General features: G+C 45.0%; 1 protein-coding gene across 3 annotated transcripts in view; it reads left to right on the top strand.

Moving 5' to 3' along the window:
- Positions 1-25,104, top strand: part of LOC142590718 (beta-hexosaminidase subunit alpha-like) — a 190,130-nt gene that overhangs the window by 121,876 nt on the left and 43,150 nt on the right. For all 3 annotated transcript variants that reach the window (XM_075703143.1, XM_075703144.1, XM_075703146.1), the window contains 2 exons: positions 2,368-2,454; positions 18,264-18,336. In XM_075703143.1, the coding sequence (XP_075559258.1) occupies positions 2,368-2,454; positions 18,264-18,336 (160 nt within the window). The remainder of the gene's footprint in view (positions 1-2,367; positions 2,455-18,263; positions 18,337-25,104) is intronic.

Raw genomic sequence — 25,104 nt, 5'->3', positions numbered from 1 at the left:
CAGTATTGATTGCGATAGCAAATTATTCGACACCTTTGTGAAGTAAAGATAGTAGATTTATTGGCCGTATAAATTTGTAAACATTCGCTTAGGGACTAAGTTACCAAGTACGGTGTCGCGCACGCACAGGAGAATATGAACACATCTGACTTGATGACCCTGGACACTCTCTGTCAAAACGTTGGCACGAGGATGCGCGGCGGCAGCAAGTGAGCAGACCTTCGTGCTGTTTCTCCTTTCAGCACAAATTAAGTGGCGAAAACACAGCACACACGAAGCTCTAAGCCATCGGCACACCTACAGTCTAACCCCATCGCAGGTCGCTTTCAAAGTAGGGCCCTCGCGACGGAGCTCAGTCGCGCCATACGCCCCCGCCGCTGGAGCAGAACCCCCCCCCCCCCTCCCGCTCCCACACCAGTGTGTTGCGAACGATGGAAGACGGCGTACTTCATCCCCGCCTCCTCCCCTTGCGCGCGTGAGACGGAGCCAGCGTGCTTGGCTCACCCATCGCACGCTCTCACCCGTGCTACACAGCGTACGGTGAGAGCTCGCGATATTAGAGACTTTTATCGTGTTCGGTATTAGGGCAAGCGCGGGCGGTTTTCCGGTTTAGCGGGGGCGTCAACGTGAGCGGCCAGATTGGTGGCGCCAGCTGGTGGCGCAAAGTTCAACCACACAAACACAGAGCTAGGGCCCTATAACGTAAAACTATTCCAATATATTTCTATTCCAATCTCCTGACGTCAAATTTGCGTAACCACCAACGCAAGCACCGGGCGGTCACCCGCAGGGTTGTCAGACCAGTCAAACGTTCTCTTCGTTCATAGGGCGTCACTTTTGTTTGCTTGAAAAACGAATAACATTGCCTACACTGAGCGGCTTGTCGTATCTAATTGGCTGACAAGAGGCGAGGAGAACGCTCAAGTGGAGAGGAATTCGATGGGGTCAGCCACTGCACTGAAAGTCGATAACCGGATGAAGAGGGTGGTACCGGCGTCTACGATTCGTCGGCTTTCCCTTACTTAGCTTGCGGTGGCTGGTCGAAAATCGCGGCGGCATGCGACGGAAGCTCAAGAATGACGCTAAAACGGACCCTCAGCAAAGAAGAGTTGGTAGAATGAGGGGGCAAATGTGCCGAAAGTGCTTGAAACCGTTACACGGCCACGCAAGAAGCTTTATTATACGCAAATACACCCATGCTCTCCGGCAGGTGCGAGTAGTCAGCGTCTGAGTGATCTGCGGCAGCCATCTTCTATTCCGTTCGGAACGGGGCAGCCTGTGGCTATTCCGAAGAAAATTCAGTTTTGTTCGGCATATTAATGCATCTTTATCGCGTACACGTCACTCTGACGCGGTGAGTTCTTGCGGTTTTGTGACGTCGGGTGAGAGGTAGGTGAAGTGGGCGCAGCCCGAAAACTTTTTACCAATAGCCGAGGGATAATGGCGAAAAGGGGTCGAATCAGAAACAACTGTATTTGTTTTTTCTGTCAAATCATGCATAATCAGTGTGTACACCCCATATCAGATGGGGAGGTATCGCGGTTTTTGTGATGTGGCGTGACAGACAGGTGAAGTGGGGCTGGTCGAAAAAAATTTTTGACCAATCGTGGAGGGTTGATAGCAGAATTGGAATAGAAAAGTTTGGAATAGTTTTACGTTATAGCGCCCCTAATTACTATATTCTGCTTAGCTGCTGGCGTAAATTTTCGACAGTGGCGTAATCGTGTTCACAATTACGGCGCTGCCAAAAATTTGCACGAGTGGCGAAGCAGGATATGGTGAGTTACTGCAGTTTTAGCTATGCGTTTGTCTGGTTGAGCTCTACATCACCAGGCGGCTTCACCGCTCCGGCCACTCACGTTTACGTCCCGACCATCCGGCAATCCGCCCAAACCGCTCCCGTTTACCGGAATAGCGTACAAGCCAAAGGTCTCTATTATCGCACTTGGCCTTATTACGGAACATTGCGGAGATGGCGGAAATGTGCGTAGAGCACTTATATATTTGCTATCGCAATTAAAATAGATTTATTATGAACTCCAGTATTTTGTGCCATTACTGTCCGCGATTACATTTCCTATCCTATAAAACTATCACTACGTTCGCGCCTTGCAGAATCCACTGTTTGGGATGCTAAACAATGATCAAACAATATTTTACAGACTATCCAATGTTGACGAATGCTGCGTGGGCGACTGCACATATTATTCATAAAAGTTGGTGTTCTTTAAAAATTCTCAAGTGCTAACTGGAAATGGTTGGCGCAGGACAGAGGTAATTGGATATCGCAGGTAGAGGCCTTCGTCCTGCAGTGGACATAAAATAGGCTGATGATGGTGATGCTGATCATTGTTGTTGTTTCTGCAGGATGTCTAATCCAAACGTCACTAGCTTCATGCGAAAGATGGGTTTTCCTTGGCGTTTTGACAAGCTGGAGGACTACTACATCCAGAGGTTTGTTATGAATATTCTCAATATCAAGGTGTTGTCTAGGTTCCGTGGCACAAATAAGTGAGCAACCGCAGAGGAATTTGGTTAATATATGAGGTTAATATATAAGTTTACCCCGTGCACATAACTCTGATTTCTAACGTGACAAGGCGTCTCTAAAAGCTAGGCAATAAGGAGCTGCAGTTATGATAAAGTTGTGAGGTGCTTTTACGTTTTACACGTAACACCGAAGGCGCACTAGTTACACAGTTGGATAGCGCATGGTGATAGTGACCGCCACCGAGCTACATTTGCAAATACTGACTCTCGTTCGTTTGCGCCAGGAAATGGTAACTTTTCCAGTTACACTAAACCGACCTGGAACAGTAACCGTGTCGTAAAAACATGTTTCAGAACAGTAAGCTACTGGGCTGGATGGTTTGACATTATGTCTTGGAAAGGAGAGCTGGAGAAGTGTTGCGGAAAAAAGGAGACCAAGACAGTGGGCCCCTTTTTACTGCAACACTTCTGCGCTCCTATCAGCAAAATATAAAAAAGCGGATTAAGGAACTTCGAAGCAGCGGAACAAACAGCAGCCCCACAGTCTGTTGCTTGATAATTTATTTGTTTTATTTTAGCCGAGGGTTTTCGAACAGCAGCATCAATTTTTTATCGCTCACGTAAGAACTTTACCATATAAATACCTTTATTCCGCTAAACGGCAAGCGAAACTCGTTGGTGTTATATTTTACAGTGATAACCGGAAGTATCCACCCTAAATCTCAAGCACTTTCAGCGTGGGCACAGGGCGCAGCTAGTGACATTCCGTTGGACGATTCATATTGCTGCACGACGAGAAGGCGTTCCTCGCCATTGAGGGGCAGTTTGTGGCTGCATAAGATGTTTTCGTGAAGGCAGAAAAAAGTACAGTGAAGGTACGGGTGTGGCAGAGTTAAGACTGTCGATGGTAAAACGTAAAGCCGAGTCGAGGCGTTGTTTGTAACTCATCTTAAGGCAGTTCTAATAGACAAGATGCAGGCGTCGATGTCTCACTGAACGGCATGGGCGGATTCATGAGATGCTGTGACATTCACATGGTATCTTGTTGGAGGTTACCCGATATTAGAACAGCCGAAAGCGAGTATTCTCGAAGACGGGGAGCCCAAAGGCCAAGGCGGCCTGCTAGGTCTTCGGCTGTTAGGCTGACGGGTTAGGCTCACACGCTCGTACATGACGATCCAGTCCCTGGCGTCTGAGCCATCCACGTAATCAAGTTCCCAGGCCCCGAGGGTGCAAAAGAATCACAATAGCTTGTGACTGCTCCGCCGTCGTTATGCAGGCTTGCAGCTGTTGCGCTGGCGCAATCAAGAAGGTGACCGCTTCGAAGCTTGGTTGACGGAATCAGCACGCGGAGCCGGCTTACGCAACACTTCCACAAGAAATAATATTTGCGGTGATGGCGTACCTTTACAACTTACAACTGTACACAAGGTTACAATTGGTAAAACAGCTATGAGCAGCGGCGACGGCTGCAAGGCTCTGGCGCGCTTTTAGCCTCTTCGTCGTACTCGTCGTCATCGTCCGATTGTACTATTCTGTTCGTTGTCTTCTGACAATATTATAGCGATTGTGCCTGTAGATTTGATGCTCTAGTTCTTCCAGTCGTTTTATGGCCAGCCGAGTTCTTTGTCTCAAAAGCTGTTCACGTCAAAACAAATGTTTCATATAAGAATAATTCCAAAATATGGCTTTAAGGTTCCCTTCAAACGAAGCAATGGCACCACGAAAGTCCTTACTTCCTCACAATAGCTGCAGTGCTTTCTAATTTTATCTGTTAAATTTTCTATGAACACACACAAACAGTTGCACAAACCTGCATACGCGTGTGGGTAGGTTAATCATGCGTATTTTTGTGTTTAAGTTTGCGCAAATGAGTAAAAATTTTCGCAAGATAGCAGATTTGCTTCCGCTTAGTCCGCAAACATCAAAAGTGAACGCCAGCTAAACTAGAAATAAAAATGTGGAATTATCCAAGTAACGTACTCTTAATTGAAATATTTAGGTATTATGTGGTCACCTATAGCAATGGCAGCGTTCAAAGAGATAGGTGCAGCAAGAGTGTCCCCGTAAATGCACTGACGTTCGTGTTGAAAGATGTTCATGCCCCACGCGCTTTGTGCAGAAGTTAAATGTCAATACATATCGTTGCACACAACCGCGGCCTTCAAAAACTACGTAGCAGAAGGCTAAAATGAAAAATGTAATATATTTTCCGGTGCCAATAAGGTTAATGAATGCATTCGCGAGGGGGAGGAAACGGTTGACTTTTTATGCGGCAGCATCAAATGGCCTACTGAACGAAGAAGCCGCCGTCTGTAGCAGCGAACCGGCATCTAAATTTCCATTGGCAGCTACGCCACGTCACGTGCACGGCTTGACGGTGTAGAGCGGGCAAAAAGGAACGTCTGCTGGGCGCTGGCGCGCCAGGCATTGCGTGAGGCGATAGCGCATCGCTGAGAAGCCATACCACCCTCCCTCTCTGACGCCTGTGTTATCCGCGTGTTTTTTGTCCGCGAAAGCTCTCGCCTGCGTCCTAACTTCGCTTCGGTAACCCCAAGAAAGAAATTATTTTATCAACATATGGTTGAGCATTCTTTCATAACTACCATTAGAAACCGAAAGTGAAATGTGTCTTCTCAGAAGCTGCTTTATGTTTCCTTCGTGAACTCACAGTCCACTGCGACAAAAGGCGCACGATTTGTGGGTCGGCGACCGTGCTGTAGGTTCGCTTGGCCAGCGGCGTCCTCTTGACAAGCGGCGTCGTGCTGCCGAGTCCCTTCAGTGAAGGTACGAGAAGGCCGCGCTCCAAAGTGCTTCGGCCATCCAGTTGAGTAGCGACGCGCTCAGCTTCGAGAATACGAGTGGCAGAGTTCGCAGCGTGTGCCGCGAACGCGCGAAGGGGTTCTGCTTCACGCTGGCGTGTCTCTCCCCAGACCAAAGCGAGATTCGCCCGTCGACGTCGTTGCTTTTCTTCCATTGGAATCGAACTAGTAGGCGGTGTGTACGCCCTGCTGATGCATGTGCAAGCTGTACTACGTAGGAGACGAGGCGTCACAGGCTAAACGGGCGCGAATGACAGGCCGTGCGCAGAAACTGCGTCGTCACCTGAACAGAAGACCTACCCCACCTAATCCTGTTGCATTCCATTCCGCCTATTCCTACCCCTAATGCATTTGCCCCCAGTGGCTTGCGACAGCGTGTATCCCTGTCTGACACGTTAAATTTTTACCATACGGGTTAGTGTGTTTCTACCAAGTTTTTTATGTATCTATCACACCTTCTCCTGCCGTTGCTGATGCTGCTACTGTTGCTGTTATAGTGCCTACGTTTTCGTAAGCTGTGCATTACTGCCACTCTGTATCTACTTGTAGTGTTGTACTTAATCTTGCTACTTTGAATTTCGCAGTACTTGCATAGCATGACAAAGGAAATGCATAAGTTGTTTGAGGACGAGTGAACAATGATGCAGTAATTTCGTGATTTGCGATAAAGCCTTGAGAGGGATTTAAGGAAGAACATCAGGGAAATAAAGGCTAGCCTGAACAACACAAACGAAGGCTACGAGTCAATGAAGGTGTCCGTAGATTGAGTGGAAACAGAAAATCAAGCTTTAAAAGAAAGTGTTATGGTGTTGGAGGGTAAGAATGATGCCCTGTGTGCGGAGCTGAAGCAACATGAAACTAGACTTATGCACAGTAAACAGCACTCGAGATGCAATAATGTAGAAGTCAAGGGGGTTCCACATGCTTCGAACGAAAACATCAAAGAAATCGCCAAAAAACAAGGACAAGCAGTAGGCATGCCCCTTGAGGACTCTAACATTAAGATCTGCCAACGTGTTAAAGCATCAGGCAATACTAGTGCTCCTATCATTGTAATTCAGTTTGCCCGAAGATCCTCACGAGACTCCTTCCTAGACAGGGCTAGAAAACAAAAGCTATCTTCCGAAGCCTTGGGATTTTCAACAAAGTGCCCGTTTATGTAAACGAGAATTTGTGCCCTGGCATGAAGCGGCTATTCGGTGCCGTGAATGAAAAGAAGAAAGATGTTAAATGGCAGTATGCCTGGACAAGAAACGGCAAGATATTCGTTCGCAAATCGGCTGGGACGCCTGCTGTTCTCATAAATAGCCTGGATTACTTGCCTGGATTAATACATGCCAGGATTAATTACATGCCTGGATTAATAGCCTTACTCCTATTTAAGGAACATTGTGTAGGAAAGCTCAGTCGTTTTTGTGTTTTCCTTTTTTATGTTTTTCTGCTTCAGTTATGGGTTTTTTATTACATGATGTTAACATACTAATGAATGCAAAAAGACCATCACTGTCATTTTTCCACCAAAATGTTCATTCGTTAGTAAATAAAACTGACACAATGGAAATGCTCCTGGAAAGCCTAAATGTGCCGTTCACGGCTATAATGCTTACGGAAATGTGGTACACTAACATGTCAGAAGTGTTTTGTCCCCCCAGTTATCAAAGTTTTTATCGAAATGCGGAGGCGGTGTTTCTATTTCTGTTAAGGAAGGTGTCACATGTGAAATTATGGACAATTTCTGCGCTACCAGTTTTGATATCGAAGTACCTACGCTCCGAAACCGCGACAATATTTTTTGTGTCATGTACCGGCCGCCCTCCGGTGATTTTAATCGCATTTTGAGTTTCACCGGAAAGCTTTTCAGTCATGTTGCGCAGGAAATTTTTCACCTTTTTCTAGGAGGTGACTGTAATGTGGACATGCTTACGCACACGCACTATAAGCAACAATTTGAGGACCAGATAATCGCGAACAGTTCAAGCTATGTAATTTCAGCGCCAACACGCGTTACTCAGGGAACTGCCACACTGTTACACATTTTCCTCGCACACACTTACTTTGATCCCGTAATAGCGGATATTATTTAGAGAGATATCAGCGACCATTGAGGTAGTGCTGTTTTAATTAGCAGTACCTTCCGTTTAGTAAAAAAGAGCACACTAAATTGCGATGCTCAAGACATAACGGCACGTTCTCTGGAAGATTTTCACAGCTCGATCAATTCGTAGCACTGTGACAATATTTTAAATTCAAACAATAGTGAATGTGCATATTCCACTTTTATCATTACATTTAAAAAATATACCATGAACATTTTTGATTAAAAAAGTTAGAAAAAGCTTCGAAAGCTCGTGAACCTTGGGTTACTTATGAATTATTAAACATGATTAAGCATAAGAATGCGCTGTACGACCATTTTGTTTAACATAAACACCAGCTAGTTTGGAAGAATATAGGTTCTACTGAAATAAACTTACAAGTAAACTGAGAACAGCTACAAACTTATATCTACAAAACTTATTTTCAAAACCAGCGCCTACGCGATCCGATGTGACATGGAGAAATTTAAACTTTCTACTAGCCCCTGGTTAACCTCACATTATTCCCCATAACTTTCTACACCAAGGCAAGCAGCTATCTGGCGCAGCACTAGCAGATGCTTTTAACGATTTCTTTATCCAACAAGTTCACCCCTGTAGTGATTTACAGAGTAGTCATTATGATGCCTTGCCCAATAAAAACATGAGTGCGAAATCGTTCTTCATCACTCCTACGAATTGTGCTAAGGTCCTTTCTTTTATAAGCTCTGTTAAAAATAGTAAATCGCAGGACACAGATGGTATTCAAATTGGACCTATAAAGCACGTCCTTGACATCATTCTTCCTGTTCTTACTCCTGTTCACAACTTGATTCTATCGTCTGGCCAATTTCCGAAAGACATGCAAATTTCCCGAGTGCAGCTTGTGTTTAAAAAAGGTAACAAAAATTTGCTAGGCAAATGTCATTCAATTTCGATCCTACGAATGTTTTCGAAAGGTATTGAAAAAATAATTCACGATAAAATAGCATAATATCTTGACATATATAATTTGCTAGGTGATTTACAACATGGATTTAGGAAGCATCGCTCCACCGAAACAGCGCTTTTAATTCATAAAGAATTCATTCTAAAGGCGTTCAACAATAAAATATTACTTATGGAAATATATATAGATTTCTCCAAACCATTCGATCTTGTAAATCATAAAATTTTACATGCTAAGCTGCTAGCTTATGGTATCCGTGGAGGTCACGCCTTGGAGGTCTTTGAATCTTATTTATCGCATCGAGCACAATCTGTAGGGTTGGAAAGGGAAAAGTCCAGTCTTCGGGCTGTAAGAGTTGGAGTGCCGCAGGGAAGCATCCTTGGACCACTCCTGTTCATAATGTTTGTACACGATATGCCACAAAGTTCAAAACGGGCAAAATTTATTTCTTATGCTGATGATACAGCAATGTTTATCACTGCTACGTCAGAAACTGAACTACAGCTTCATGGGAACAGAGTGGTAAGCGAATTTAAAGATTGGACTGATGCAAACTGTTTGCGAATAAATGCCAGCAAGACAAAAGTTGTTTATATGGAAAGAGGGAAAATGTTACGAAGTACGATAAGCATGAAAATAGATACGGATCAATTAGATATTGTTAACACGGCCTCGGTATTAGGCGTAACATTCGCCAAAGGTTTAGGTCGGAATGATCACGTGGAACATGCAAGTAAAAAGTTATCTTCTGTTGTAGCTATAATAGGTCGATTGAAACCCTTTCTTCCTGTTAAAATAGAAATGTTACTTTATAATACTTTAGTATTGTCTATTCTGCAATATTGTAACCTTGTTTAGGGCCCTACTTTGACTTTGACTTTACTGAAATTTAGACAATATACAGTTGTCCGGGTGAAGAGGGCTAAAGGTGACACACGTGGTCACCTGACTAGGCCCTAGACACCCTGAATTCACGCAGGCACAGTTTCGACATGGTAAGTTGCGAAGTACAATTTTTTTTTACGGGGAGATTATAACAATTGACATACAGCAATATACATACACTGTACATTCAAATCAATCTAATTAATTATGTATTATACCTACAAACATGTTCACTTGACCAAGAAAAGAAAAAAACAAAGCAAGGAATCCTAACTGCATCTCCCATGCGACAAAACAAAAATGTTCACATGACAAATATGTTCACTTGACAAAAAAGAACAAAGGAAACAAATTTCTAACTGGTTTATACACGATTTAAGAAAAATCTCTTTGCCTGGCTTCGGAAAGCAGGCAAAGAGGAACAGTTTTCCATAAAGTCTATCAGAGCAGGATAAAGGTTTAACACATTAGGAATTTGCCAATTTAACAGTTGTGTCCCGTAATTCGTCCTGCATTTAAACTTGGTGAAGTTGGTTCTCCTAAACTCGTAGTGGGATTCATGTTTGGTATACCTCAAAGAGAAAAGTTGTGGATCAATTTTGAAATCTGAATATGCAAGCTCTGATAGTCGCAGTTTGTATAGTGATTCAATGTCCAGGATGCGATTCTGCGAAAAATATACAGATTCTGATTCACGTTGTGGTAGATTTTCAATAAAGCGCACACTTTTTTTCTGTAATCGATGGAGGCTTTCCATGTTAGACCTAGTAGTGGTGCCCCAGACAAGCAGGCAGTAATGCAGTCGCGAATGAACGGTATTAAAATACAGTTGACGTCGAATATAACTAGGCGACAATAAGCGAAACTTATTAAGCATACCAATACAGTGTGCAATATTACGCTTAATATAGTGAATATGGCAAGACCAACGAAGGTTTTCATGAAACTGAACACCTAAAAATTTAATTTGTGCTACCTTCTTTAGCGGTCGCGACTCGAATGCCACATCATTATTAATATAAACAGGTATGTTAATAGGGGTAAAAACAATGTACTTAGTTTTGTCAACATTTAATGAGAGTTCATTTGTAACAAGCCAGTCAGATAGATTCTTAAGCCATAAGTTTACACGCGGGATTAAGGAACCTAGATTTTCACCAGAAAAGAATACACTTGTGTCGTCAGCGTAAAAGATAATAGAAGGGGTTTGTGGGATAGATACCATGTCATTGATGTATAAAAGAAACAGAGTAGGTCCTAGGATTGACCTCTGAGGAACCCCAAATTTTATTAACTCAGAATTAGACGCGGGATTATTAATAACAACATACTGGGAACGACCGGAAAGGTAGTTTTGCAATAATTTAAGTGAAGTGCCTCGTATTCCATAATACGGTAGTTTGCTAAGAAGTATATTATGTTTAATAGAATCAAACGCTTTGCTGAAATCTAGAAAAACACCTAATGTGTACAATTGATTTTCTATGTTGTTAATAAGTTTATCCTTAATACTGAGCAATGCAGATTCAGTTGATTTCTTTCTCTGAAATCCGTACTGGCTGGGAGAGATTAACTTGTGTTTGTTAAGATAGGTAGTAATCCGTGTATTAATCACTTTTTCTACTATTTTGGAAAACAACGGCAGAACTGATACAGGTCTACAGTTACCAATTATATTGGCACCACCGCCTTTAAACAAAACAGCAACTCTTGCCATCTTCATTTTTTCGGGAAAAATACCTGTTGTCAAGATTTGATTTGTTATATGACAAAGTAGATTAACTATTAGGTCAGCAATTGCTTCAATTGGTGCTACCTTTATGCCATCAAAACCGCAATAACAGTTATTCTTGAAACCTAATATAATATCATTAATCTCTGCAGGAGTAGCTGGATATAAGAAAAGACTGTGCTGAAGCTTATGTTCTATGTATTTTCCAATATTACTGGGCGTTCCGGCAGGAAAATCTCCAAATGCCAAAGAATGTCTGTTGAACTCGTTGGCAAGATCTTTACCACTCAGAACCGTTCCTCCAATTGTCATTTGTGTAGGTATATTTGTTTCTGATTTCTGTAGAAGATCTTTGACTGTACGCCACGTTTTTTGAGGGTCAAAGGAGATATCTGAAAATTTATGAGCGTAGTATTGAATTCTAGATTTCTTTATATCTGCACCTAATTGATTTCTGACTTTTTTATACTCTTTCAAAACTGTCAAGTCTTTAGATTTTATAAACTTGGAGAAAAGCCTATTTCGTGCCTTGATTCGCCTGAGCAGGTCTCGTGTAATCGAAGGCTTCCTTCCTTTTCTACACTTTGCTATTGTTACAACTGGGAAAGCGCATTCATACAACTCTGTCAGTTTGTGCAAGAATTTGTTGTATAAAATATTAGGATCTTCGTCACGCTGCAATTGGCTCCAGTCAACAGAGTAGACGATTTGACGAAAGTATTCAATTTTGCTTTGGTTTATAACACGGTAACTATTTGGCGGGTAAGTATGTTCGAATGTTTGTTTATTTGACCTTTCCATAAAGCAGAAGGTTGACAGGTGATCACTGATGTCGCTCAGGAGTACTCCTGCCGTGGTACCACCAATATCACTGTTTGTTAGGCATAGATCAATAAGTGTTTCGCTGGAGCTTGTGATACGAGTAGGCGTTGCGATTATATTGGAAAAGCCGTCGGCCAACATCATATCAACAAATTCATTGACGGAATTTGACGTTTCTAGTAGGTTAATATTAAAATCACCCATTATTACCACAGGCCTACTTTGTAAGGGGAGGTCGCCCAATACTATTTCTAAAAAGTTGAAGAACTCTTGAAGAGACGTAGAAGGTGGCCGATAAATTACGCCAAAGATGAATGCATTTGTCTGAATAAAAAGTGATTCGTACGAAGGGCTCAAAACTGTGCACTGTGGCATTATTTCGTAAGAAAAACTGTTTTTACTGTACAAAGCTACACCTCCCACTTTTTTGGCTTTCCTAAACAGCGCTTCACACCTATAACCAGGAAAGCGAACAACATCATTCGATTCAGTATACCAGGTTTCAGTGAAAGCCAGCGCATCAAATTCATGGTTCAATGACGACAAAAAAATATCAATTTCTTCTTCTTTGTTTCTTAAACTGCATGCATTCAGATGATAAAAGGAAAAGCATCCGGATTTTGAAACCTTCATACATTTAAAAGAGTTAACATCGTGATAAGGACTGTTATCCATTTGAACTGTCATTCACACTAGATATACACTATCTAAATAGCACATCATATCATGTTATCAATGTCACTTTCATCGCGGATGCGAATCGCGTTGGCGCCCTCAGTTTTTCGTGCAAATATGTGACCATTCTTTTGCCACACAAACCGATAGTTCTTTTCCCTGCCTTTTCCACTTGCTAGCCAGAGAAGGTGTTTGTTGAAAGGTGTCAGGTTGTCCAAAAATTTCACGTTTGGTGCTTCATTCTCAAGGCGCGAGCGATTGCGCATCCACTCTTCCTTATGTAGGACGGATGAAAACCGAGCAAGAAGGATAAGCTTCTTTCCCTTTCGTGCAGGTAGCCTATGAAGCGCATCAAGGTTACCGTTCTCAAGCAGCGGGAGCTGAAGTTTGCATGCAAGATCATTCATTTTCGTGAGCAGGTCTTCGTGTTCCTCCACTATGAGGCCATGTACTTCCATGTTTTGCCTGCGACTGTACTGTTCCAGCTCATTCAGCTGCAGTTTGACTTCCCTCGTGCTTGCGGACGTTCCCGATTCTACGGCCTTGACCCTTCTTTCCAAGACTGCAATGTCAGAGTTTTGCTTGTCTAATTTCCTTAATATTGTATGATATTTGTCGGAAAGGTGCTGTATCGATGTTTCAATGTCACTGATTTTTTCCAATAGTTGTGTCAAATTGTCAACTTTAGTGACGAGGGGAAGCATGAGGGTTATCTTTTCATCTAGCTCTTTCAATCTCTTCTGAATGTTTGAATCTTCTGTTGGTGTCACGGTATTGCCACATCTTTTCTTTTCCAAGTTCACATGTTGCACAGTTCCAGCTAGATTTTAGTGAGTCACCCTTGGCACGGAAATTGGATGTTTTCACCACAGAGCATTTACCTAGATGGTATGAGTACTTGCAACCAGTGCATGTTATGTACATGCCATCTTCAGGCAACACACTATGACATGTCAAACACTCTTTTTCCTCCATATCCGAGATCACCAAGAATGCTCTAATAAACACCTCAATGTAGCAAGCTAAACCTTACGAAATTGCATTTGCTCCAGAAAAGAGCCGTGCGATATATTGCCAATGTCCCTCGTTTATTTTCTACGGCAAATCTGTTCTCAAGGTTTGAAATCTTGCCTTTATGCTCTTTATACAACTATCGTTTAATTTTAAGCTACTGGTCATACTTGAAGTCTAATAAATATATTGTGTTTTCACTGGCCGATTTAAAAGGTAACCGTAGCACCCGTGATACTAGGCATAAAGAGGAGTGGCACGCACGCACACCTCTGACCAATTACGATAAACAATCATTAACACTTACAGTACCCATTCTGCTTAATCAACTCGCACTGGAAAACTTTGATCATTTATGCAACTCCAATAACCAAATAAGACTATTTTGTAAGTTACGCCAAATAGACTAGAATCTCATAATATTTTGAATGACTTATTACAATCATGAGTGCGTGTTCGCACACCTGTCCATACGTGTAGATAGATATGTGTGCACTGCTTGTGCATGTGGTATGTATCTGCGTGTGTGTATATATGCATAAATGTGAAATTGTATGTGTATATAAGTGTGGATGTATTTTTGTGTACCTTTATAGTAGTTTTTACTTTTGTTGAAAGTGCATTTGTTTCCAGTATTACTTTGCTGCAAGTGTTGCATTTGGCGTGATGTTTCTGCAGTGCTCTGCTGTCAAACGTATAAGGGGGCGGGACCCTCGTCGAGCTGTACCCCAGTTTTTAGTCCTGTCTCCGCTTTTTCAAAGTGAAAAGAAATAAAACACCATTGATTCATTCATATATCAGAATACACCGCGTCGGAGCCTCCGCCGCGCTGGGACTACCGAAGCGCTCACTTTCGCGGCTCGTTAGTTTTATGATGCAGTATGTTGCTTCACCGCACCCAAATGGCAGCGCCATCCCAGCCAAGAGAGAGTGCATTGTACACGTTCGCGCCGACGTCACATCCGTTACAGAAAGTTGATGCTGGACCCCGGCATAAAACACTTTTTTCGTAAAAACATTACATTCGTGAGGAAAAACTTTAGCGGTAAGAAGTGTCGAACCTAGGACCCAGCGTTTAGATGCCGAATGTCTTACCCCCTGGGCTAAACTAGCACCTGGTATATGGCTGACCTGTGCCATCTGCTTTATGACATAATGCTACTGAGACCGAAATTTTCATTGCGAAGCCCATGTTGACGAAAGCAGTGACATCGAAATCACCAAGGCTTACTCGGTAGCGACCCCAACACATTTTGGCGCAGTCGGGCAAACACGACGTCACGGATCAAAGTGCACTTGCCTTGTGCTATCTAGGAGGCGTTGGCCAAGCGTCTAAATGGGCTCGCTTGCTCGAGAGGAGTACGTAACTCGAAGAACCGCTCAGCACGTGCTGGTAGGCGAGTTGGTTATACATGAATACAACGCGAAACCTTGGCATCATCATCATCATCAGCGTGGTCATGCCCACTGCAGGGCAAAGGCCTCTCCCTTACTTCTCCACCAACCCCGGTCATGTACTAACTGTGGCCATGTCGTCCCTGCAAACTTCTTAATCTCATTCGCCCACCTAACTTTCTCCCACCCCCTGCTACGCTTGCCTTCCCTTGGAATCCAGTCCGTAACCCTTAATGACCATCGGTTATCTTCCGTCCTCATTACATGTCTTGCTGGCATTTATTCGCAAACAGTTTGCATCAGTCCAATCTTTAAATTCTCTTAACACTCTGCCCATGCCCATTTCTTTTTCTTGATTTCAACTAAGATGTCATTAACTCGAGTTTGTTCCCTCACCCAATCTGCTCTTTTCTTATCCCTTAACGTTACACCTATCATTCTTCTTTCCATAGCTCGCTGCGTCGTCCACTATTTCAATAGAACCCTTTTCGTAAGCCTCCAGGTTTCTGCCCCGTAGCTGAGTACTCGTAAGACACAGCTATTATACACTTTTCTCTTGAGGGATAATGGCAACCTGCTGTTCATGATCTGTGAATGCCTGCCGAACGCACGCCAGCCCATTCTTATTCTTCTGATTATTTCCGTCTCATGATCCGGATCCGCCGTCACTACCTGCCCTAAGTAGATGTATTCCCTTACCACTTCGAGTGCCTCGCTACCTATTGTAAATTGCTGTTCTCTTCCGAGACTGTTAAACATTACTTTAGTTTTCTGCAGCTTAATTTTTAGACCCACTCTTCTGCTTTGCCTCTCCAGGTCATTAAGCATGCATTGCAATTGGTCCCCTGAGTTACTAAGCAAGGCAATATCATCAGCGAATCGCAAGTTACTAAGGTATTCTCCATTAACTTTTATCCCCAATTCACTGTGGACTACGAATGAATGTGGCATCGTATCGGCGGTTGATTACTCGTTTACAGCAAAGCAGTGTTGAACGTGGTCAATTTCGTGATAGTATGCCACGGCGGTGCCTTTACTCATGTGCTGCCGTTCATAGGTAAAATTTGTCAGTGTACCTCTGTGCGACGACCGATTGAGCAGACGATTCTCCGAGCGATGGCAATACCGAGATGGAACAGAAGTGCAGTTAATTGTTCGGCTACACCGTCCTTGTTAAACTCTTCTCCACAACTGATGGAGACAAGACTGCATAATAATGGTGGTATGCAGACGTCGTCGTCGGCGACACGTAACGATGTACGTTGGTGCTCTCCGTCGTGTCTCGTGTCTGTACTAGTTGACAAGGTTATCTCGTCATCCCGTATGCTAACCACGGCGCGTACTCCCGCAAGAAGTCCATTCAAAGGATGAGTGTTCTGCAGCACTCTTTCAAATCCATAAAAGTGGTGACAAAAGCTGTATTTCCTATCTGGAGTCGTGCAGTACGTTTTTCTGTAGGTGTCGTTATCTGGCCCCCGGCATTTCGAATATAAGGGTCCGTCCATTGCATTTTGACTTACGTAAGCAGGTCTGCCAACTGCTCACTTATTATCGAAAAGTCTGCGCCAGTATCAACTAACGCTGTCCCGTCGTGCCCATCAATCGTTAAGAGTAGGTCGGCACTCAGAAATTCGTCGGCTTTCCGTTTCTCCGGGTTGCCCTGCTCGTTTCTCAGTAATAATGGGGGATTTCTGGCGATTCGGCGACTTGCAACTTTTCCCCCGGGGATCGCTGATTTCAGTTTTCCCGCCTTGGGCTTGGAGAGCGGCCGCTTACCACGTCGGCCAAACTGCGACGGTTCGGCGAAGAATAACCTAACGGAGACGGCCAGCGCGATCGGAGATGAGCTGAGCTTCCTTGTTCCCGAGTGACACTGTCGTCTAAGCGTAGATGTCTCTCTGGAAACTGTGTAGGGGGGGGGGGGGAGCAGGTGACATTTCCGGGATGCCACCCTGGCGATGAGGGCAAAAACGGTAAATGTGCCCTGGTTTGCCACACTGACAACACAATGATCGGCGATCAGCAGTACGCCATACGTAGGTCCTGTGAAGCTGGGGTTGCTTGAAATGCTACTTCTGTATCCAGCAGGCAATAGGTGGCCGCTAGTGGCACTGCTGTACTGGCACGGTAGAAAGCGGGCGACGGACGGGTGCGTGGTTCGAAACGCGGCTCGGGACATGTTTCAGAGAGTGGCTCAGGAAATGCTTGCCGGATTTCTTGGCGGACAACTTCAGCGGCCGAAGCAACAGTAAACACCTTCGGTGTCGCAGTTTGCTTAGTGATCTCCTCGCGCACAATGTATCTTATCAGTTGACGCAGCGGTCTCATCACTGACAGTACTGCGGCTGCTGCAGGCGCATCATTGGTCAGGCGTTCGTATTGCCGGCAACGCTGCTAGGGCGCCCGCTTGATTGCTGTGGCTTCCTTAGCGAATTCTTTCACTGTTACAGGCGGGTTACGCACGAGACCAGCGTAGAGCTGTTCTTTGACGCCGCGCATGAGATGGCTCAGCTTCTTCGAATCAGGCATCTTGGGATGCGCGCGGCGAAACAAACGAAACATGTCCTCGGCAAACATAGAAACACCTTCGTAGCGCTTCTGAATGCGCAACTCGAAAAGGCGCTGTGAATTATCTCGGCGATCGGTGCTTCCGAAAGAATCATGTAGCCGACGGCGAAAATCGTCCCGCGTTCTCAAATTTGCCTCGTGGTTTTGGAACCACGTCCTTGCGCTACCTTCAAGAGCAAAGTACACATTGGAAAGCTTCTTATACGGACGCCATTGATTGACCTTAGCTAGGCGTTCGTACTGGTCCAGCCAGTCTTCGGCGTCTTCATACCTCAAACAGTGGAAGCTTGGGCGAACTACATTGTTCTTAAAAGTCACCTATGTTGGACTTGCAAGCCCCATTTGCTGAGTCGGTGAGGTCGCTGACACAGTTTCTTGCAAGAGAACGAATTCCGGGCACAGACCTTGCAGGCAACGGCCTGCGCGGTGCACACGTGTCGCGACGCGTGGACGATGTCTTGACGGGCTGGATGCAGGGCTACTCACAGGAGTCATCCCTATCATTAGGTTGTGGTGCCACACCTAGCACGTCCACCAGTGCCACGGCTCACTTGATACAAGAGCGGAGAGCGGTATTTAATCGAGACAATTATAACAAGCGCTCAGTTCAGGCTTCTCCTTCGCTAGCACTTCGCTTGCACACTCGAGGTCGTCGTCTTCATCGTGAGCGTGGTAGGGCACATATAGCGTCGCGGCATTTTGACATTGCAAGTGCAGTGCACCCATTCTTAAGCAAATGCGATGTCTTTATATAAAGACAGAAATAATAATGTTGATTTTATGAAGAGCGAATATTTTGTGAGGTAATCTTATGCAATGCTGAATTTTGTTCTTCACAGATTGCTGGAGATCATTCAGACCCTGCGTAAGAGTTACGTGGTATGGCAAGAAGTGTTCGACAATAAAGTGCAGGTGAGCGCAACGCTGCTTGAACCACTTGTACGGCCGAGTTTAACTTCTGCAATGTACCTTTTCTTTCTGAATGCATGAGAGAAACACAAGTGCACGGTGATGTCAAGAATGACACATTATTTTAAGAGCACTGCTCCTAGGCACCTGTTCCGGCGGCGAGCGTCGTTGTGGGCGTCCTACCTTGTGACCGTGCGAACGAGCACCGCGAAAGATGTAAACGAACGCGGACCGCAGCGGGAGATAAAATATAGCGACGAGAGCGAAGAGAGCGCGAGGAGGAAAGAGGAGGCAGAGGGTATGTTAAAAGCGTAAGAAGAAAAGCGTAGTGCCATGCACGATGAGCTTTGCGGCGACGATGCACCGAGATGGGCCCAGAGTAGCGGGCATCGTCTGTATAGGAACAAAACCCTGTATTACCGGAGGTCGTCTGCGGCGGCTGATGTGAATCACACCGACACGTCGCCCACGCGCTTTCTCTCGCGATCTACCGATTAGCGAGGCAGTCTGGCCACAAGTTGCTTTATTTGCAACATGCAGCACGAGACAGAATGTCCGCGGCAGCCAGTATATCGCGAAATGAAAACACGTATACAGGGGCGCTATCACGTAAAACTATTCCAAACTTTTCTATTCTAATTCTGCAATCAGCCATCTGCGATTGGTGAAAAACTTTCGTGGACCCCCCTCTTCGCATGTTTGTCACGTGACGCCGCGAGAAATGCGATAGCTCCCCATCTGATATGACGTCTAAACACTGATTATGCACGATTTTACTGAACAAAATAAAAATAGTTACTTTTGATTGGACACGTTCTCGCCGTTAGCCCTCGACTATAGGTGAAAAGTTTTTTGACTGCACCCACTTCACCTGCCTGTCGCACGTCAAAAAACCGCAAAAACTCGCCGCATCAAGGTGACGTGTACGCGTTCAAGATGCATTAATATGCCGAACAAAACTAATTTTTTCTCAGAATAGCCGCAGGCTGCCCCTTTCCGAAAGGAATAAAAGATGGCTGCCGCCGATCGCTCAGGCACTGGCTACTCGCACCTGCTGGCGAGCATGGGTTTCTTTGCGTGTATTAAAAGTTTTTGCCTGGCCGTGTAACGTTTTAGAGCAGTTTCGGGACATTTACGACCTCGTTCTGCCAACTCTTCTTTGATGAGGATTGGTTTTAGCGTCAATCTTAAGCTTCCGTTGCATGCCGCCGGAATTGTCGACGAGCCACAGTAGGCTAAGTAAGAGAAAGCGGACCAATCACAGACACCGGCACCACCCTCTTCATCTGGTTATCGATTTTTAGTGCAGTGGCTCTGTCACATCGAATCCCTCTCCACTTGATCGCGCTCCTCGCCTCTCTCCTCGTCAGTTAGATAAGAGAAGCCGCTCAGTGTAGGCAAACAAAAGTCACCTTCTATGAACAAGGGGAGCGTTTGATTGGTCTTTTGAGACAACCCTGCAGGTGACCGCCCGATGCTTGCGTCGGTGGTTAAGCACATTTCAAGTCAAAAGATTGTAATCAAAACATAGTGGAACGGTTTTGCGTTATAGCGCCCCAGCTGCGCTCAAATTTTGCATCAAGGAGTATTGATTATTTGTGAAAATTTCGAATTTTATCTTTATTGCAAGTATATCCCGCAGTGCCCAAGGATGTTACAGCAAGGAATAGAAGGCACCTTCACTGTTACAGTGAACTTGCTCTTCATTCTGCCTTTGTTACTTGTTTAATGCTTGGACAAAAAAGGAGTAGCATACACGTTCGTCTTAATTTGGTACTCCAATTTTACAGTCGTGATCATTACGTCTTGATAATATAAATAAAGGGGTTATTATATGTTTGAATACAAATTTGAATGGAATTAAATCCCGATTTGTGAAGTCGCTGACATGATCAATTTAAACAGATGAAACAAACATTGCCTACATTGCTTTATATGTTCATTGCATTTCTTACAAGCTCCGCCTATGTTAATATTGTCACGTAGTAGTGATGGTGAAGAAGGCAGCCAAACTGTGATTAACGAAACTAGCGTTTTATTGAGCGAACTTGTGCCCTCATAAGCAGGCTACACTCAAAGAACAACAATAGCGGCGAACACACTAGGCGATCGTCGAAAATCTGATCAGCGGGTTAAGTGCGTCGGCTGTTACACATCAGCCGTCGAATGTTCCTAAGTTATCGCTTGGACCCGCGTGTCTTCCACAGTTCTACATTATTCGGGTCGCGCATACATGCGATCAGATGGCACAAGGTTTGGTCACAGACAGAGGATGGAACCATGGATAACATTCCAAAGATTTCCGATACATGCAGGTGCATCCTGGGCTGTGTAATAACATTTGTTAAGAGGTGACAAGCGGTCACCCGGAAATGATAAACAAGTACACGTGCCAATATTTATCAGCCATACGCCCAATATAATTTTGTGTCTGTTCATTTAGTGCCACCCTTGTGAAAATTCTAGCAGCTCTTGTTCAGTTCTTTGATACGTGCGCGGGACCTTCCACGGCTGATCGTGCCGTGGAAGGTGCGGAAAAGCGTGCCGATCGCGGTAAGCTTTTATTTCTCTACAGAATGTGTAATAGTACCTTGCGTGCAGTGTGTCAGAGAGCGTTGTCTTCTTTCACTCGTTTCTCATTAGTCATTGCTGTGTGCAGCATTTCGTCGTCTTCTGTGGCAAATCCTCCTCACAAGTCTGAAACATGTTAGGTGGCACAACAACAAAAACCTGCTCCTGAACGCTGGGGACTTGCTTTAGTCAGCATATTGTTGTCGTGAGCATGGGAATGAACTCATCCGGGCTGCTAATAATATGAAGTGTGTACTAGGTTGTTGGTTTTACCCTATTCGTCGACCATGAAGTTTACATTACCCGCACACAGTGAAAAAAAATCAGCAGAAGTCACCTCATGATGACAGTTGAAGTTATAGCCATTAGCATTCAAGCAATGTAGTAATGTACCATATTGTTAAAGACACCTTTATTTACGAATCTGCTTTGATCACGCGGACATTTGCATATCTTTGGGTGTATGCGACATACACTGTTTCCAAGGTAGGCCAACTTTTCGATAACACTCGCCCGACAGGATGAGTCATGGCCACGATGGTATCACGATGACTGTAAGACACCGACAGTGACGATGTCGGAATACCGAAGTAGGAAGGACAACGATAGAACGGCGATGGAAGTATGACCATGAAGGATGACGACAATGAGAAGATGGTTCTGAAATAATTACGGTAGTGTAACGACGGCAGCTTGATGACCAGGCATGAGGTTAATAAGCTGACCAGGAGTGTATGACCACGATGGCATGATGACGACGGCAAGACGAGAATCAGATGATCGCTGTAATTACGACGATGATAACAAATGCATGATGATGACTATACGACGATGACGCAACGAGAGCGATGGCATCGCATGGCGAGATGATCACAATTGAATTACAACAGAAATATGATGATGGAATTACGTCGATGGATTAAAATGTGGTATGACGAGGACGCTTGGCAACGGGTGACGATTCTGAAATGGTGACAATAGTATGACGTTCATGGCATGACGACAAGGTGATGACGACCACTGTGTGACGACGAATACGCGGTAACAACTCTATGACGATGCCGTAAGGGCAAGGGTACGACAGTGAGTGCGTGATAATGGTGACATGACAGCGATTGAATGACGAAAGCACGATTACAACCGAAAGAAAAAGCACAAGTGGCGTTGATGGAAAAATGAAGGCGGCATGACGACTTTCGGATGATTTTTAAATAATGACGGTGTTATGACGATGACAGCCTGTGGACAACAGCATGTACCAATAAATTGATGACGAATGTATGACAGTGGTGGCGTCATCACGCTTATATGACGATGATGCTATGATGATCCCGGCATGATGATGATATTAAGAGGAGAATTGTACCAGGAAGATCGAACAACGAGGATGGAACGCTTACGACGGCATCACGACGATGGTACGACAAGAATGGATCACTACTGCATGATGACGATTCAGTGACGATGATGGCATGACAATGGTGGAATGAACGCAATTCATTGACAATAGCATGATCAGGATAGCGAGACGACAGGAGGCTAGTAAGCACTTTAGGTGATATTTCTACGCATGCACCCACGGTCTCATCTTAGAGCGACGGGCTGCTATGCTGAGGAAACGTTATTGAAACGCAACCATCTGAAATGTTTTTAAAAAGTACGATTAGCATTGTTTGCCTACTTCAGGCGTTTTGAGCCTTTCTGTCTATCGATGCATGTGTTAATACGAATAGCATTTTTGCCCACTTCAGCCTTTGGAGCTTATTTATCTATCTAGCCTCTTACGCAGACCCGGTGGCAAAAGTAGTCTATCTGCTTGGGCCACTACGTATGTGCTCCTGATAGCGATACCGCCGTGATAGCTTTATCTCCGTTATTTTAGAGCGCAGCTCTTTGGCGTCCGTTCCTGGGTTTCGCGTCGTCGTCGGCGTCGTCGTCGGCCTCGTAACCAGCTCCGCCCCCCTTTCATCCCCCCAGCGCTAGCAGCGACCGACTGATACCGCTGGATGCCGCTGACGCCGCTAGAGAGTCAAGATAACGTGACTGCATAGAACACCGTCGCCGCCATGCAGAAAGAGGAGGAAAGGGTCCCCCCCCCCCCCTGTTCTTGTGTGGCGGATAGCTGGGGTTGACTCACTATCGCCGTCAGCGGCATCAGTCAGTCGCTGCTATCTCTTCCCTCCTCCCTTTATCGTGTTGTCCGCTTGCTGCGCGCGCTTCTGCCCCCATCGTTTGCCGCTGGGTGTACACGCCGCCCCCCTCCGCTTCCGCTTACTGCTGGTTGCTCTCGACGGCGGCGATGAGCCTCCGCTTCGGCGGCGGGAACTGCAGGGTCTTCTCGGCGGCGGCGATGAGCTTCTGCTTCAGCCTCGCTTACTGCTGGTTGCTCTCGACGGCGGCGATGAGCCTCCGCTTCGGCGGCGCGAACGGCAGGGTCTTCTCGGCGGCGGCGCTTAGCCTCTGCTTCCCCCACGGCTGTGACAACCTCGCGAGGCACTTGTATAGATCTCGTCTTTGAGAATCAAGCATTGGTGTACCAAGTCGAACATATATCAGTCTATTTGTCCGACCACAAAGCTTCCTTCATGACTGTCAAGAACTGTTAGTGGAGTCTTTGTTAAAGGAATACGTGTGAAAAATAAAAAAAAAATTATGTGATAGCGCATACATGTGTTGCTCGATTTCTTTGCCTCAATCTATCCAAAAGGTGAAACAGCTTATTTGCTGCGCTCAAATTTCGCATTAGGAAGTAACGTAATCGTCGGTAATTTTTAATTTTGGGGATCTTACAATCGCAATGCCGTCTTTATCGCACATTCCATCAAGACCGAATGGGTCAAGTTGTCTAATAGCTTGAGCCACTTGGTCCGGGTTTGTGCTCCTAGTATTATCGTCATTGCAGCTTTGTCATTCACGCTCACCATGGCGTTGTCGCCCAAAATTCGTCGTCATACCATCGTCATCATGTCATCGTCGTCCAACTGGCACTTTGTGGCTGTCAATACTTTCGTAATGTGATACGATTGTCATATTGCCGCCGTCGTTAAATCGTCGTTGTTGTTCCTTCGACTTTATTATTTGTTCATTACATTGTAATTACACTGATTTAATTCTATTTTTAATATGCCACCCGTGTCGTTCTATCATTCAACCTCAGACAGTCGCTATTATGCAACCATTGTGAGGCACTTGCCTTGCATTCGTGGATGTGCCATCGTTGTCACGTCGGATTTACTATTTTGAATTCATCGCGCAATCCTTGTCATAAACGTTTGATGATACAGTAATATTCACGCCATTGACATCAGGTACTTCTCAATACCGCATTGTCCCCATGGCGTTGTCATCCGATCGTCGTAATTGCGTCGTCGTCATACAGTCGTCGTCGTGCACTTGTACCGTCTTCGGGATGCCGTCACTGTTGTTTTATCATTGGGATTGTAACTTCAACATTCGACTGTCGTCATGCCGTAATTGTGAGCCATCGCCTTCCCACTGTGGTCGTCATGCCATTGTCTTAATTCCGCTGACCGGTGATCGTTTTCACACAGTCGGCGTCATGCATTCTTTGCTATAGCGTCGGTTTGATGCAGTTGTGGTCATTCCATCGTCGTTGTTCTAACTTCGGCATCCGGCTCACATCACGCCGTCATTGTGACGCCATCGTTTCCCAGTCATCGTTATGACATTGTCACCATGCCGTCATAGTTGCGCCATCGCCGTCAAACAGCTGTTACCATGCATTCGTTTTCATACCGTCTCTGTAATGCCATCGGGGTCATTCCATCGTCCTGATTCTAACTTAGGCATGTGGGCCTTGTCATGCCGTAGTCGTCAGGTCATCGTCATCACAGTTATCATAATATCATTATCGTCATGCCATCCTCAACACGCAGTTGTTTACCCACTGTCGTAACTTTGATAACGGGATACCGTTGTCGTCATTCCGTCATCCTCATGCCATCTTCTCTGATCCATCGACGTCATTGCTTCTTCATCATTTCAAAGTCTTCATCCTTTATGGTCAATAAATCATGGTTATGCCACCTGTTGTCATTCGATTGTCTGTAAGTCTTCATTCGAACTTTATTTGTTTTTCGTCATACCATCGTCGTCGTCGGCATCGGCATTATCCCACTGTCACCGTGACGTCGTTATACCGCCTTTAGCGTTCCATCCACGTCACTTATTCGGCGTTCT

This window comes from Dermacentor variabilis, chromosome 8 (genome assembly GCF_050947875.1).
Source record: "Dermacentor variabilis isolate Ectoservices chromosome 8, ASM5094787v1, whole genome shotgun sequence".
NCBI classification, from domain to species: Eukaryota; Metazoa; Arthropoda; class Arachnida; order Ixodida; family Ixodidae; genus Dermacentor; species Dermacentor variabilis.
This window is presented reverse-complemented; position numbering and strand designations above follow the sequence as displayed.